Here is a 13,348-nt window from a genome sequence, read left to right on the forward strand (position 1 = left end):
CAGCGAAGGTGACTAGAAAATAGCCAGAGATAATAACTGTTTATTAACATCCAAGACTCAACAGCCCATGTTTTGGTCAAAAGGACCTGCATCAGGAGTCTTAAAAGGATGAATGTAAAAAGATTTGTCTGGTAACAATTGGATGAGAAATTTGGAAACATGCTACACATAAAATGGAACCTCACCAGATGGCTGGCTTCCACTGAAACAGGATGAACCTCAATACTCGCTCTCTGAAAGTATCGATTCTGCATGATTATAGTGTTGATCTTTTTACTTACATCTTTTTAAGATTCCTGATGCAGGCTCTTTCAGCAGAAGCACAGCCTGTGTCGAGTTTTGGATGTTAATAAACAGTTGATATCTAGTAAACCACCGCACTAAGGGATAATGCAGCTGTCTACAACTGGAGTCAGATCTTGGATGTCAAGCTATATTGGCAGCAAAATTTGCTTGCTTCCTACAACACCTCTGCAGCAACTGCCAGTCCCAAGGAAACGGTCTGCTCCTGCACCTCAGTAAACACTATTCAACTTATTTTTGAAGGAGATCGCCGGCCATCTTCTGACACAAATCGTGAGATGGCCGGCCATCTCCTGAAGCCGGCCAAATCGGTATAATCGAAAGCCAATTTTGGCCGGCTTCAACTTTGTTCTGTTGCGGGGCCGGCGAAAGTTCAAGGGGGCGTGTCGGCACTGTAGCGAAGGCAGGACGGGGCGGGACGGAGGCGGGACGGGGGCATGCGTTGAGATGGAGGCTTCGCCCGATAATGAAAAAAAGAAAGCTGGCCCTGACGAGCATTTGGCCAACTTTACTTGGTCCCTTTCTTTTCAGGTCCAAGTCCCAAAAAAGTGCCAGAACTGACCAGATGACCACCGGAGGGAATCGGGGATCACCTCCCCTGACTCCTCCAGCGGTCACTAACCCCCTCTCACCCTCAAAAAAACAACTTTAAAAACTTTTTTGCCAGCCTCTATGCCAGCCTCAAATGTCATACTCAGGTCCATCGCCGCAGTATACAGGCCCTGGAGCAGTTTTAGTGGGTGCAGTGGACTTCAGACAGGCGGACCCAGGCCCATCCCCCCCTACCTGTTACACTTGTGGTGGTAAATGGGAGCCCTCCAACCCCCCCCCCCCAAAAAAAAAAAAACCACTGTACCCACATGTAGGTGCCCCCCTTCACCCCTTAGGCTATGGTAGTGGTGTTTAGTTGTGGGGAGTGGGTTTTGGGGGGCTCAGCACTCAAGGTAAGGGAGCTATTTAAATTTTTTTTTTTACTTTTTAGAAGTGACCCCTAGGGTGCCCGGTTGGTGTCCTGACATGTGAAGGGGACCAGTGCACTATGAATCCTGGCCCCTCCCACGACCAAATGCCTTGGATTTGGCCAGGTTTGAAATGGCCGGCTTCGGGTTCCATTATGGGCAAAAACCGAGGCCGGTCATCTCTGACATTTGGGCAGCCCCAACCATATTATTGAAAAAAAAGATGGTCGGCCATCTTTTTTGAAAATACGGTTGGCTTCGCCTCTTCGTGGCGCTGTCCTTGAAGATGGCCAGCCATGGAGATGGCCGGCGCCATTCGATTATGCCTCTCCATGTGAACCTCAGAGTCATGAGTTCATACAACACAAGGCAGCCAACAGTGATCAGAGGGGGAGACAGAAGCCTCTTCTCCCAGCCTGCCTTATAATCTTTCACTTTCGTTGGCAGTGGGACTCAACCCTTCCTCTGGCTAAGCAGGTAAAAAAAAAGTTAATTTGCTGCTGATTATCAAGGGGTATTGAAGACTCAGTGGGAAAAACCTTCACCTTCCCCTTCCATTTAGCTAGTATAGCATCAGAAAACCACAATTCAGAAACTAGGGATAGTCCAACAGAGACAACTGCTGCCAAACATTCATGCCACCATCTTCACTCCACTCAACAATTGTTGCATACAGCTGTGCATTTAAATTCATACAAAAAAATATCTTACATGTATTTTCATGGGCTTCATCACTATTCTGGTGATTGCACCTGGGGATCTTAGCCGGAGGGATTCCAGGATACAGCACTTAAGGAATGGGAGTTTCTGAAGCTCAGTTTCAGATATTTTAACGTTTTCATTACCTGCTGGGGGAGGGGGGGAGACAAATTGGACAGTAAGACAATGGAAGACTTGTAGAAAATTATCTACAGTATTTTAGTACATTTTAATGCCGGTCAGGACATTGGCTACTGGTTATGAGTTCACAGCTCAGACACACCTCACTTTCTAAATGAGCCCATACTATTATCAAAGGGATAATTTTATAAAGAGAAGATGCTTACTTGTAGCAGGTATACTATGAGGACAGCAGACTTCATATTCTCACGTGTGGGAAGACGCCAATCTGTGTAGTCTGGTCCGGCATTTATGACAAAGTAAAAAAACAGCTTTGTGAAGCGCGAGCCTTGCTGCACTGCGTATGTGCGAGTGCATTCCAGCCCACCACGAGAATGCAGTCCTCTCAGTTTAACTGTAAAGCAAAATAAGGAAAATAAAATAATGAAAAAGACAACTCAAAGGGGAGATGAACGGGATTGTGAGAATATGAAGCCTGCTATCGTCAGAGAATACTTGCTACAGGTAAGTATCTTCACTTTCTCCGAGGACAAGCAGGCTCTCATTCTCGCGTATGGGGAATCCCTAGAATCCAGGCTCACCCAAAAACAACAAACCGTGGTCAATTGAGCCTCACAACGGTGAGGACATAACACAGATTAACCTGAAACTATATACAATCTGAATTGAGCCTAGGAGGGTGGAGTTCGATTCTAGACCCTAATCAGATTCTGCAACGCTCACTGCCCAAACCGACTGTCATGTCAGGTATCCTGCTCAAGGCAGTAGTGAGATGTGAATGTGTGGACTGAAGACCACATTGCAGCCTTGCAAATTTCCTCCATGAAGGCTGACCTCAAGTGGGCTACCGATGCAGCCATTGCTCTGACATTATGAGCTGTAAAATGACCCTCTAAGGCCAGTCCAGCCTGGGCATAAGTGAAGGAAATATAATCTGCTAGCAAATTAGAAATGGTACATTTCTCAATGGCAAACCCCATCCTGTTGGGCCAAAAGAAACAAAAAGCTGGGCAGATTGTCTGTAGGGACTTGTTTGCTCCATGTGGTAGGTCAATGCTCTCTTGCAGTCCAGGATGGGAATGAGGTTAGGGTAAGAATGTTGGCAAGACATCAACTGCTTCAGATAGAACTCCAATACCACCTTCGGAAGGAACTTAGTGTGAGTGTGGAGGACTACTTTGTTGTGATGAGACTTAGTATAAGTATAAGGTGCATCCACTGCTAAAGCCTGAAGCTCACTGACTCTACGAGCTGAACTAATAGCCACCAAAAAAAACAATCTTCCAGGTCAAGTACTTCAGATGGCAGTAATTCAGTGGCTCAGAAAGAGCTTTCATCAGCTCAGTGAGAACAACATGGAGATCCCATGACACTGGTGGAGGTCTGACAGGGGGCTTTGACAAAAGCAAACTCCTTTTGAAGCGAACAGCTAAAGGTTGTCCAGAGACCTTCAACACATTGATGATAAGCACTAATTGCACTAAGGTGAACCCCTTACGGAGTTGGTCTTAAGACCTGACTTTGACAAGCAGGGCTTTTTTTGAGGAGGTACATGGGGGTACTGAGTACCGGCACCTTTTTCATTGTCTCCTAAAATTGACTTATGGACCCAAATTTTTAATGAAAGAGGTCAGGCTCTACACACTAATTCTGCCTTGTCATAGATTCTGGGACTAGTTGCAGGAGGCCTAGCCATTGTGGGGTGGGTCCCTCAGTCATCTCCCCACCCCTGAAAGGTGGCCTAGCATTTAAATACCGGCACCTTTTTTGCTAGAAAAAACACACTGCTGACAAGTGTAGAAGGTACTCAAGCAGGTTTTGTGTAGAACAAGTAAGCGGATCTAGGGCACTGCTGTCACACTACACGGCAAACCTTCTCCATTTAAAAGAATAGCACCTCTTAGTGGAATCTTTCCTGGAAGTCAGCAAGATCCGGGAGACACCCTCCAAAAGACCCAAGGAAGTGAATTCAAGCTGTGAGAGCCAGAGACTGGAGGTTGGGATGTAGAAGCGACCCATCTTTCTGAGTGTCAGAAAACACTCCAATCTCCATGGTTCTTCGGAGGATAATTCCAGAAGAAGAGGGAACCAAATCTTTCTCAGCCAGAACGGTGCGATCAGAATCATGGTTCCGCGGTCTTGCTTGAGTTTCAACAAAGTCTTTCCCACTAGAATTATGGGAGGATACGCATACAGAAGACCTGTCTCGTTGCCGGAGAATGTAGTGACAGCAGCTGGCCTTATGGAATTTAAAGGGGGTTTGGACAGATTCCTGAGGGAAAAGTCCACTGAACATTATTAATTTTTTTTTTTTTTTTTTTGGGGGGGGGGGGGGGGGTTGCCGGGTTCTTGAAGCCTGGATTGGCCGCTGTCGGAGACAGGATGCTGGGCTTGATGGACCCTTGGTCTTTTCCCAGTATGGCGGTGCTTATGTACTTATGTCTCCCAATGAAGAAGGAAAGCACCCAGCGCTAGTCTGTCATGGGCCTGACGCATGGAACAGAACTGAGGGACCTTGAGATTGATCTGAGCGGCAAAGAGATCCACCAAGGGAGTGCCCCACACTCGGATGATCTTGCGGGCCATGCCCTTGTGGAGAGACCACTCGTGCAGTTGCATTATCCTGCTCAGCCAAGGTATTGTTTGCGCCTGCCAGATAAGTGACTCAATGCCACATCCAGACAGCTTCCTGACACAGGGGGCATGATCTGGTGCCTCCCTGCTTGTTGATATAATAAATTTCAACCTGATTATCTGTTTGAACAAGAATAATTTCATGGGACAGCCGATCTCTGAAAGCCTTTAGATCGTTCCAGATTACTCAAAGCTCCAGGAGGTTGATCTGAAGATTAGTTTCCTGGAGGGACCAAGTTCCTTGAGTGTGAAGCCCATCGATATGAGCTTCCCATCCCAGGACAGATGCATCCGTTGTCAGCACATTTTGTAAAATTCACCTGGAGATAATCAAATCTGCACCTCATGGATGGAGGGAGAGTGGTCCTCCTGGGGCTGATGCTTCTTGGGTGCCGTGTCCCTCGGCGTCCTGGAGTTCCTGGCATCGTGTATCAAGGGCGACGTGCTTCTTGGCCTTCGCCTGAAGCACGTCTCCCATGCTCCTTGGTGTCAAGGAAGACATCGAATCCTCACGTCGCCTCGGGGTCAGGTCTGACGATGGACTGCCCCGGTGGGCATGCGGGAGGCCTCAAGACAGGTGGAGACCCACTCGATGCCTCACTGCTCCCAGTAGGTTGAGGTCTCGAAGCAGCCATGCTTACCGATACTCCCAATGCCGGGGCAACATTCAACATCGATGCTGACACCTCCGACCTTGATGCCAATGCCAACGTTGAGGAACTGGACCTGGCTCCAAAAATCTTTTTGCATTGCAAAGAACACAGTTAACAGGACTATAGTTCTGCACAAGACACTGTAGACACCAAGAATGGGTCTCTTTTCCTGTGATGGTCCGGTTGCACTAGGTACAATGCTTGAAGCCACTGGGAGTCTTTGTGGATATGGTCGGGAAGACCTCGCCACCCAAATCAAACGGCTCGATGGTGCCTGAAAAGGGGGCAAAGACATAAAAATGGTGTACCTGTCCAGAATCAGAACCTAAAGGAAGCCCACATTGAAAAATAAAGGGAACTTAAACGCAGGCAAAAGAACTAAGAAAAAATTAAGGGACTTTTTTTTTGTTTTAAAGAAACAAGGCAAAAGAGGGTACGAAAAAAGCCGAAGACACTCAAAAACTCAAAAAAAATGAACAAGTGAAGAGACACTGAAGAATGCAGCTTCTCTTCATGCGGAGAAAAAGAAACTGAGAGGACCGCATTCTTGCAGTGGGTGGGAAGGCACTCATACATGCGCAGTGGAGCACGGCTCGTGCTTCACAAAGCTCTATTTTCTTTACTTGGGCATAAATGCTGGACCTGATGATGCAGATTAGCGTCTACCCACACGTGAAAATATGAGAGCATGCCTGTCCTCAGAGAAAGAATTTGCCACGTGTAAAGTGTATTTTACATGCAGAAAATGGTTATTATAAAAATTTTCTGGGGTATACACGTGGAACAAGTAGGAACACAAAAAGATGGCACACATTTTTATATGATTCAAGTATAATCACTTTCAGGCATATAGTTTGGGTAGAGCTCCTATGTATGTTTAAATTCTAGAAAATATGCATATGCACACAAACTTGTGCAAAAGAATTGCACACTATTAGGAATAGTTCAGAGATCTACATTTTTGGTTTTCTTTTACAGCACATAGGCACCTATGTAGCTTTTATAAAACAAATTCTAACCAAATTCACTCTATGAATTATCAAGATAGGGAACTGCGTGCATATGAAAATGAAGTGCCAATGACATCCACTGAAAAGCTCTTTAACCTATATACACTCTATCATCAGTCCCATTATTTTTCAATTTTTAACCTTATATGGCAGAGAGTGAGCCCAGATTAAACAGGTTTTCAGTGGCTATCATTGCTGCTCCATTTTCTTACATAGTAACATAGTAGATGACAGCAGATAAGGACCTGTAAGGTCCATCCAGATTAAACAGGTTTTCAGTGGCTATCATTGCTGCTCCATTTTCTTACATAGTAACATAGTAGATGACAGCAGATAAGGACCTGTAAGGTCCATCCAGATTAAACAGGTTTTCAGTGGCTATCATTGCTGCTCCATTTTCTTACATAGTAACATAGTAGATGACAGCAGATAAGGACCTGTAAGGTCCATCCAGTCTGCCCAACAAGAAAACTTGTAGCATAAGGTATGATGTGATACTACATATGTATACTTAATCTTGATTTGTCCTTGCCATCTTCAGGGCATACACCGTAGAAATCAGCCCAGCACAGGCTTTGTTCTCCAACTTCTGAAGTCATCAAAGTCAGAATCCAGCCCATCCAAATCTGTCCAATCATGATCAGGGCACAGACTGTGGAAGTCTGGCTATACTTCCCAATTACTGGTGTTGCCATTTAATCACCGCTAAACTTGTTTGATTTCATGCCTTTTATACAGCATTCCTTTGTGTTTATCCCACGCATTTTTGAATTTCTATGCTCCCAATTCCCTATCTGGATAAGTGACAGGGTGTATTTAGTTAGAATTTGGCTCATATTGTCCCTCTAAGATTTTACTAAATTAAACTCTACAATCATGATCACCCTACAGCAATTCTATAAATAAGCATAATTGGGCATCAAGCCTTTAAATATTTTATTTTATAGCTAAAAGTAGGCGCTGCTGGTTCTTTTGAGTCTATGCAGCTGTAGGACTTACTGTTATGCTTTGACTGAAGTCACTCTTTATTGTCCCCCCCCCCCCCCCCCAACTAGTTGGACCAGCCCTGATGAAAAAAGACATTCAATAGATACTCAGCATTATTTTTTTCCAGCCACTTACTTGGACTAACTACAAAATGGAAAATTGAAAGGGGTAACTACAAAAAGTGCACTTATCTATGAAGTCTATGGGTATTTTTCACCCACATCAAATGAGATGAAAAAGGTACATACAGATCAGCAGCTGTTGTTTGAGCAAGTGCTTTTCCTATTTAAACATATGGAAATCAAAATACGCATGTTAATGTGCTGCTGCCCCCATGTGTGCATATTTCCCTTGGAAAATTATCCCATGAAACATGCCTGGAACATGCCCACACATATTTACACTTCTGCAGTTGGCGATCACATAAGTAGCTTTAAATATCAGCCCCTTTATGTTTGACCTTTTTTAATCCCTCCTTTACACTCCCCTCCCCTTTTCTCTTTCCCTAACAGTTGTCCTTCAATTTTGTATCCCTTTCTTCCCTCCACTACATCTCTGTGTCCCATCTGCGACTCCTCTCCCTCTGCAACTTCACTCTTCCTTTTTTGCTTTATCTCTCCTAATCATTCTCAGTCCCTCTCCCTCTCTATTACTTTTTCATATCTTTACTCTTTCTCCCTACAAACTTCCCTCCACAGCCTTCTTTCACTTGCTTCTCTCTTCATCTTTTGTCTACCCAACTCTTCTTCTATATCCTTTGTCCCCTTTCTCCATCCCAATCATTTTCTCCCCTTTTTTCTTCATAATTTCCTCCAATCATTTTTCCCTTTTCAGCTCTACATACCTTAGTCATATATTGCTCCTTCAAATTTATACATTGTAGGGAACATTGCCATGTCCCTTTTCCCATGAGCCACAGAGTTCAGCACCCCAGATTAACCGTGCAGCTTCTCTTCACCTGTAGGAATCTTCCTAGATATCTCCCCTTCCCCTACCATTTCTACTTTTCCAATCCACCTCTTCCTCCTCTCTGGTTCTTTCGGCTTCATCCTTCTGACCTTGTCTGTCTGAGACTGTGGCATAGCCAGACAGCCAATTTGAGGTGGGTCGTAGCCGAAGATGGGTGGACATACAATTCTCTCTCCCCCCCCCCCCCCCCCTGGTCTCCACCCTCAGCTCCTCAAAATATAAAGACAACTGAGCATGCAAGAGAGAGCCAGCACTGGTGGCACGTGATGAAGCTACAAAGTAGTAAATTTAAAATGAAATGGAGAAAATGTTTCTTCATTCAATGTGTAATTAAACTGTGGAATTCATTTCCAGAGAATGTGGTAAAGGCAGTTAACTTAGCGGGGATTTAAAAAAAGGTTTGGATGGCTTCCTCAAGGAAAAGTCCATAGACCATTATTCAAATGGACTTGGGAAAATTCCACTGCTTATTTCTAGGATAAGCAGCATAAAATGTATCATACTTTTTTGGGATCTTGCCAGGTACTCGTAACCTGGATTTGCCACTATTGGAAACAGGATGCTGGGCTTGATGGACCTTCAGTCTGTCCCAGTATGGCAATACTTATGTACTTATGAACTAGCAGGCTTAAATCACAAGAACAGAATAGAATATCCAGCCAAGATATCCATGTAACTCTCAGCTGCGATATTAAGAAGCTGCCTCTGTGACCTTATCTCAAAAGAGATTCTTTCCGTGCCATGGCATGTCAGCAAACTTTTCCCATATTCATAAAGGAGGCCTGAAGCTTGCAGCAACAAGAGTCTACGAGCTCCAATAGCCATAGCAGAAGCTCTTGATGCTGTCTTAAAAGCATCAAAGGTCAATCTGATCATATGTTTGCCATTCCCAGTAGTAACTTGAGTTCCATAAACTGGATTTGAGGGACAGACAGAATCTCCTGTCATATGCAAAGTTTCTCACTTGTATTGTTTCATGAAGAGCTGGTAAGAAGCTAAGCATTCTGAAACTCCTTCTTTCCAAATGAATCCAATGTTTGAGCATCTGTCCCCAGGCACCCAGGAATATGACTTGGAAATTCTGGGTCTCCTGAGTAGTGATGTCGCTGCTGTTTCTCAAATCTGGAGCCTTCTCTGAATAGGCACTTTTATGTTTTCTTTGAGCAGCACACCACTGGCACCACCTTTTTTCCTCAGAGTGAATTCCATGTACCACTACCCTTTGTCGCCTTCCCACTTGACCAGATTTTAACCCAGTCAATGACTTTAGGGCCCATACCAAGAATGTCCACTTTATTTACAAGTTGCCTATGTGGAGACATGTCAAAGCCTATGTCTATCTGCTCTGCTTACCTGTTTTTGCTGGTAACATAGGCAGGCTGCACACCCTCTCGCTCTGTCCCTCGCTTTTTACCATTAACGCACTCACAGACCAAGCATTAGACAGGTTTGGGAATAAATGGCCACAGCTATATTGAAAAACACATTAAACAATCCCTAGGAAGCACCCGAGCCTTGGGTTTGATGTTGCAGATGCTTCAGCCTTCCGCCATGCTTATCCAGCTAGAGAGCCAGCATCACCACCCACGCTGTGGCCAGCCCTGTCTCTGCCCATAGCGTGGCCAAGCATCCGCCTGCTTGGGGCAGCCCCCCTAGACCAGCGTCCCACCTGCCCTGTGTAACCAGCGAGGTGACTAGTCTGCCAACAGTGAGTGCTTCTGTCCCTTGCCTGAAGCGGGCGATCTTCCTTTCAGCTGTTGTTCCATCACATCCTAGAGTTCCCAGGCTTGGGTGCCTCCGCCACAACCCGGGGTGCCTGAGAATCAGGGTCCCCGGGTCCCCCCCTTTTCCCCTTTCAGAAATGTCACTCAAGGGCCTCCTGGAAGTCGTTAAGGAGGAGAAAATCTGCAACTTCCAAGAGATGGACAGAATCCAAGCGGAAGTACCCAGGGGTGAGGAGGTAAGCCCAATGGTGCCAGATCTTTCCTCCGCCGAGGTGCTCCACCCACATGCCAATCTGTCGGTTGACTTTAGTCACGCCTCTGGACCACAACCTGGAAGTGGACCCCTGCCACCGCGGGATGATATCCGACCAGAGGATAGTGGTCCCTGGCAGAATAGTGGAAAGTTCAAGGAGATCCCGCTTGGCCATGGTAATCAGGCGGCGGCATGGGGTGTATCCAATGTTGTTGCCCCCCAGGTGAATGAGCAGGACATCTGGATGAAGTGTCAAGAGCAGCAGCCAGAGGACAGTGGGTAAAAGCTGATGTCATCTCATACCACGAATTCCAATCCATGTCAGTGTCGCCCCTTTAGTGTCCAGCCCAAGGTGCAGACCAGGTCTCCGGGCCGTTAAACGTTTGCGAGCATTGGCAATGTACGAGTGTCCGATGACCCATACTGTACCTGTCCGCGGCGGACCTTAAAAGGAAGGGAATGGTTAGTCTAGCGCAGTGGCCTGATGTAGGTTTGGTATGCGGCAGATCTCCATCGGCCCAGTCGCTTGATGGCATAGGAGGAGAGACCCTGCTGGAAGGCAGTAGTTGCGGCCCCTATGCAGAAAGAATGGATCCCGTAATTGTCGGGGGACTGACCGGTTTCCAGGAGAGCTTGTCGAAAGACAGCTGTGAACTGGAATCGTGTGAGAGGACTAGCATCCTGATGAAGTAGCAGGGGTGAGCCAGCTGGCAGTCTCTGCTTGAGGTAGGCATTGAGATTGGCTAGCGGACAAGTGCGCAAGTCCGGGACACCATGCAGGGTAATGATGTGCCCTCTGCCCGCCTGATCAGTCTTGGACCTGGGAATTCGTAGGTAGACCACATCCTGTGTTACAGAGACTTCGCCCATCTGTAGGCCTCCGGTCGGTCTGGTCTTGGAGTGCGCAGTGAGCTCGCTAATGCGCAGAGCGGCAAAGAAGGCCAAAGAGAAGGCCGCCCTGAACAACGCGGCCTCGTAGCTATCCCTGCACACTTTGTCCAGTGCGAACCATAGACAGTGAAGGATCTCGTGGGTGACGGGCCGCCTGGTGTTGAGGGGCGTCAGGGTGAACCGCGCCCATCCTTTCAATAGAGTCCTGAGCAGGAAGCTGGCATGAGGGTTGCCCCATCCGCAGAGCTTGGCAAAAAAGGAGAAGCCTGCAATGCGTGAGGTGACCGATGTCCTGGAGGCGCCCTGATCGAAAGCATCCGTGACATATCGTGCAATTAGGTGATCCGGAACCACTCCTGGTGTCCATCCGTGCCGCAACATGTATTCGGAAACGTGATGAAATGCACGCTGGTATGCATGCAGAGTAGAATGGGCTAACGAGCTTCCGATGAGTAAGTGCACGGTGCTGTTACCAGTTGCCAAAGGTATTCGGGGACTGGGGTAGGTTCCCTGCTCGCCGAGGGGGCCAGCTGTCGAAAGAGTGAAAATTGAAAATGTGAGAGAGCATCAGCAATACAGTTATCAACTCCTGGGACGTGCCTCGCTCGCGCGGTCATATTAAGTTGCAAGCAACGGAGCACAAAATGCTGGAGAAGTGCTGCGGTGTGTGGGCAACGTGCCGTCTGCTTGTTTATGATCTCCACCACAGCTGCATTGTCCGACCAAAGAATAACAGTTTTGCTGGCCAGCGCAGGACCCCAAACGTGTATTGCCGCGACAATGGGGAACAGTTCAAGGAAGGTGATGTTCTTGATGAGTCCGCAGTGCTCCCAGTGTGGCGGCCAAGGGACAGCGAACCAGTCCCCATTGTAATAGGCTCCACACCCAGAGGATCCGGCGGCGTCGGTGTAGAGGCAGAGGTCGATGCTGGAAGTTGGAGCCGACTGTATCAAGGCTCTTCCATTGAAGTCCTGCAGAAAGCGAAGCCATATTTGCAGATCCTGCTTGATGGGAAGTGTTATGCGCAAGTGATGGTGCTTGCGCAATATGCTCGCCGTAGCAACAGCGAGTCTGCAGACAAACACTCTTCCCATTGGGATAACCCTACATGCAAAGTTGAGGGAGCCAATAAGAGATTGCATCTGGTAAAGGGTAATCTTGGGCTGTTACAAGAAATGATTTATCTTGGGGAAAAGAGCTCGAGAGCACTCGCTACTGTTTATAATTTAAGAGCAGGCACTGTATTTATAAGTTTTAGGATATTAATTTCTCCACCAATCACCAAAGGTGATAATTGCAATAAATTAAATAAAATTAAGTATATATAAAAGATACCATATACTCAGAACACAAAGAGACCGTATTTTTAGCTTCAAAAAGGTTGATTTAATATACAATTGCACACGAGAGGTAGGTTTTAAGAGATCTTTACAGATAATCTGTGCATAAAATAGAACAAAGTAGCAGGTAGGTTAACTTACAAGTCCTTGTTACAAGCATGCTGTGGTCCAGCTGATTGATGAGCACATGTTGAGGAGCAAGGCATCAGGGCTTCTGCAGTGAGTGGATCTGAGTTGCTTGCAGCTGAAGAGAATCTGACTCTTGGGAAACAGCTTTTGCTTTTATATCTTGCAAGCTGCAGGACGATATGCCATGTGGATCTTTGTCCTGGTTTCCACACGACCCTTGGTCATTTGCAAAGCATTGTGGTATCTTGGTCTCATGTCTGCACACGACCCCTGAGTCTTGGTCTCATGTCTTATGACATCACGAGACTTACAGGGCTTCCTGCTAAGTCTCTGGAGCAGATACACATTACAAGTCCTTCCTTTCTGCACATGTCTGAAAGCTGATGGGAGGGGCAGGTATACCTTTGACAAGCAAATGTCCTGTTTCTTTGTCTTCAATGGCTTCTCCAGACTTTCGGTCTCTTGGGTCTTTGGTTTTCAGAGATGTCCTGATGAGCATCCAGGTACCCACCTTTTGTTCAGTCTTTTTAGGTGGGAGGGCAGAGAGAGTTATATATCTGTCTTTTGTCTTTGTTAAGTGTTTGTAATTAACTATCCCTGCTATCAGAAGTTCCCAGAAAAAGGAATGGGGAGAGAGGGGCTTGAAATGAAACTAT

General features: G+C 46.4%; 1 protein-coding gene across 2 annotated transcripts in view; it reads right to left on the reverse strand.

Moving 5' to 3' along the window:
* The window catches only part of LOC115467087 (24-hydroxycholesterol 7-alpha-hydroxylase), a 306,871-nt gene that overhangs the window by 96,281 nt on the left and 197,242 nt on the right, over positions 1-13,348 (reverse strand). The window contains exon 8 of one of the 2 annotated variants that reach the window (XM_030198776.1): positions 1,974-2,107. In XM_030198776.1, the coding sequence (XP_030054636.1) occupies positions 1,974-2,107 (134 nt within the window). Of the gene's footprint in view, positions 1-1,973; positions 2,111-13,348 lie in introns of both variants that reach the window. The other variant, XM_030198775.1, reaches the window with a different exon arrangement.

Source organism: Microcaecilia unicolor, chromosome 3 (genome assembly GCF_901765095.1).
Source record: "Microcaecilia unicolor chromosome 3, aMicUni1.1, whole genome shotgun sequence".
Taxonomy (NCBI): Eukaryota; Metazoa; Chordata; class Amphibia; order Gymnophiona; family Siphonopidae; genus Microcaecilia; species Microcaecilia unicolor.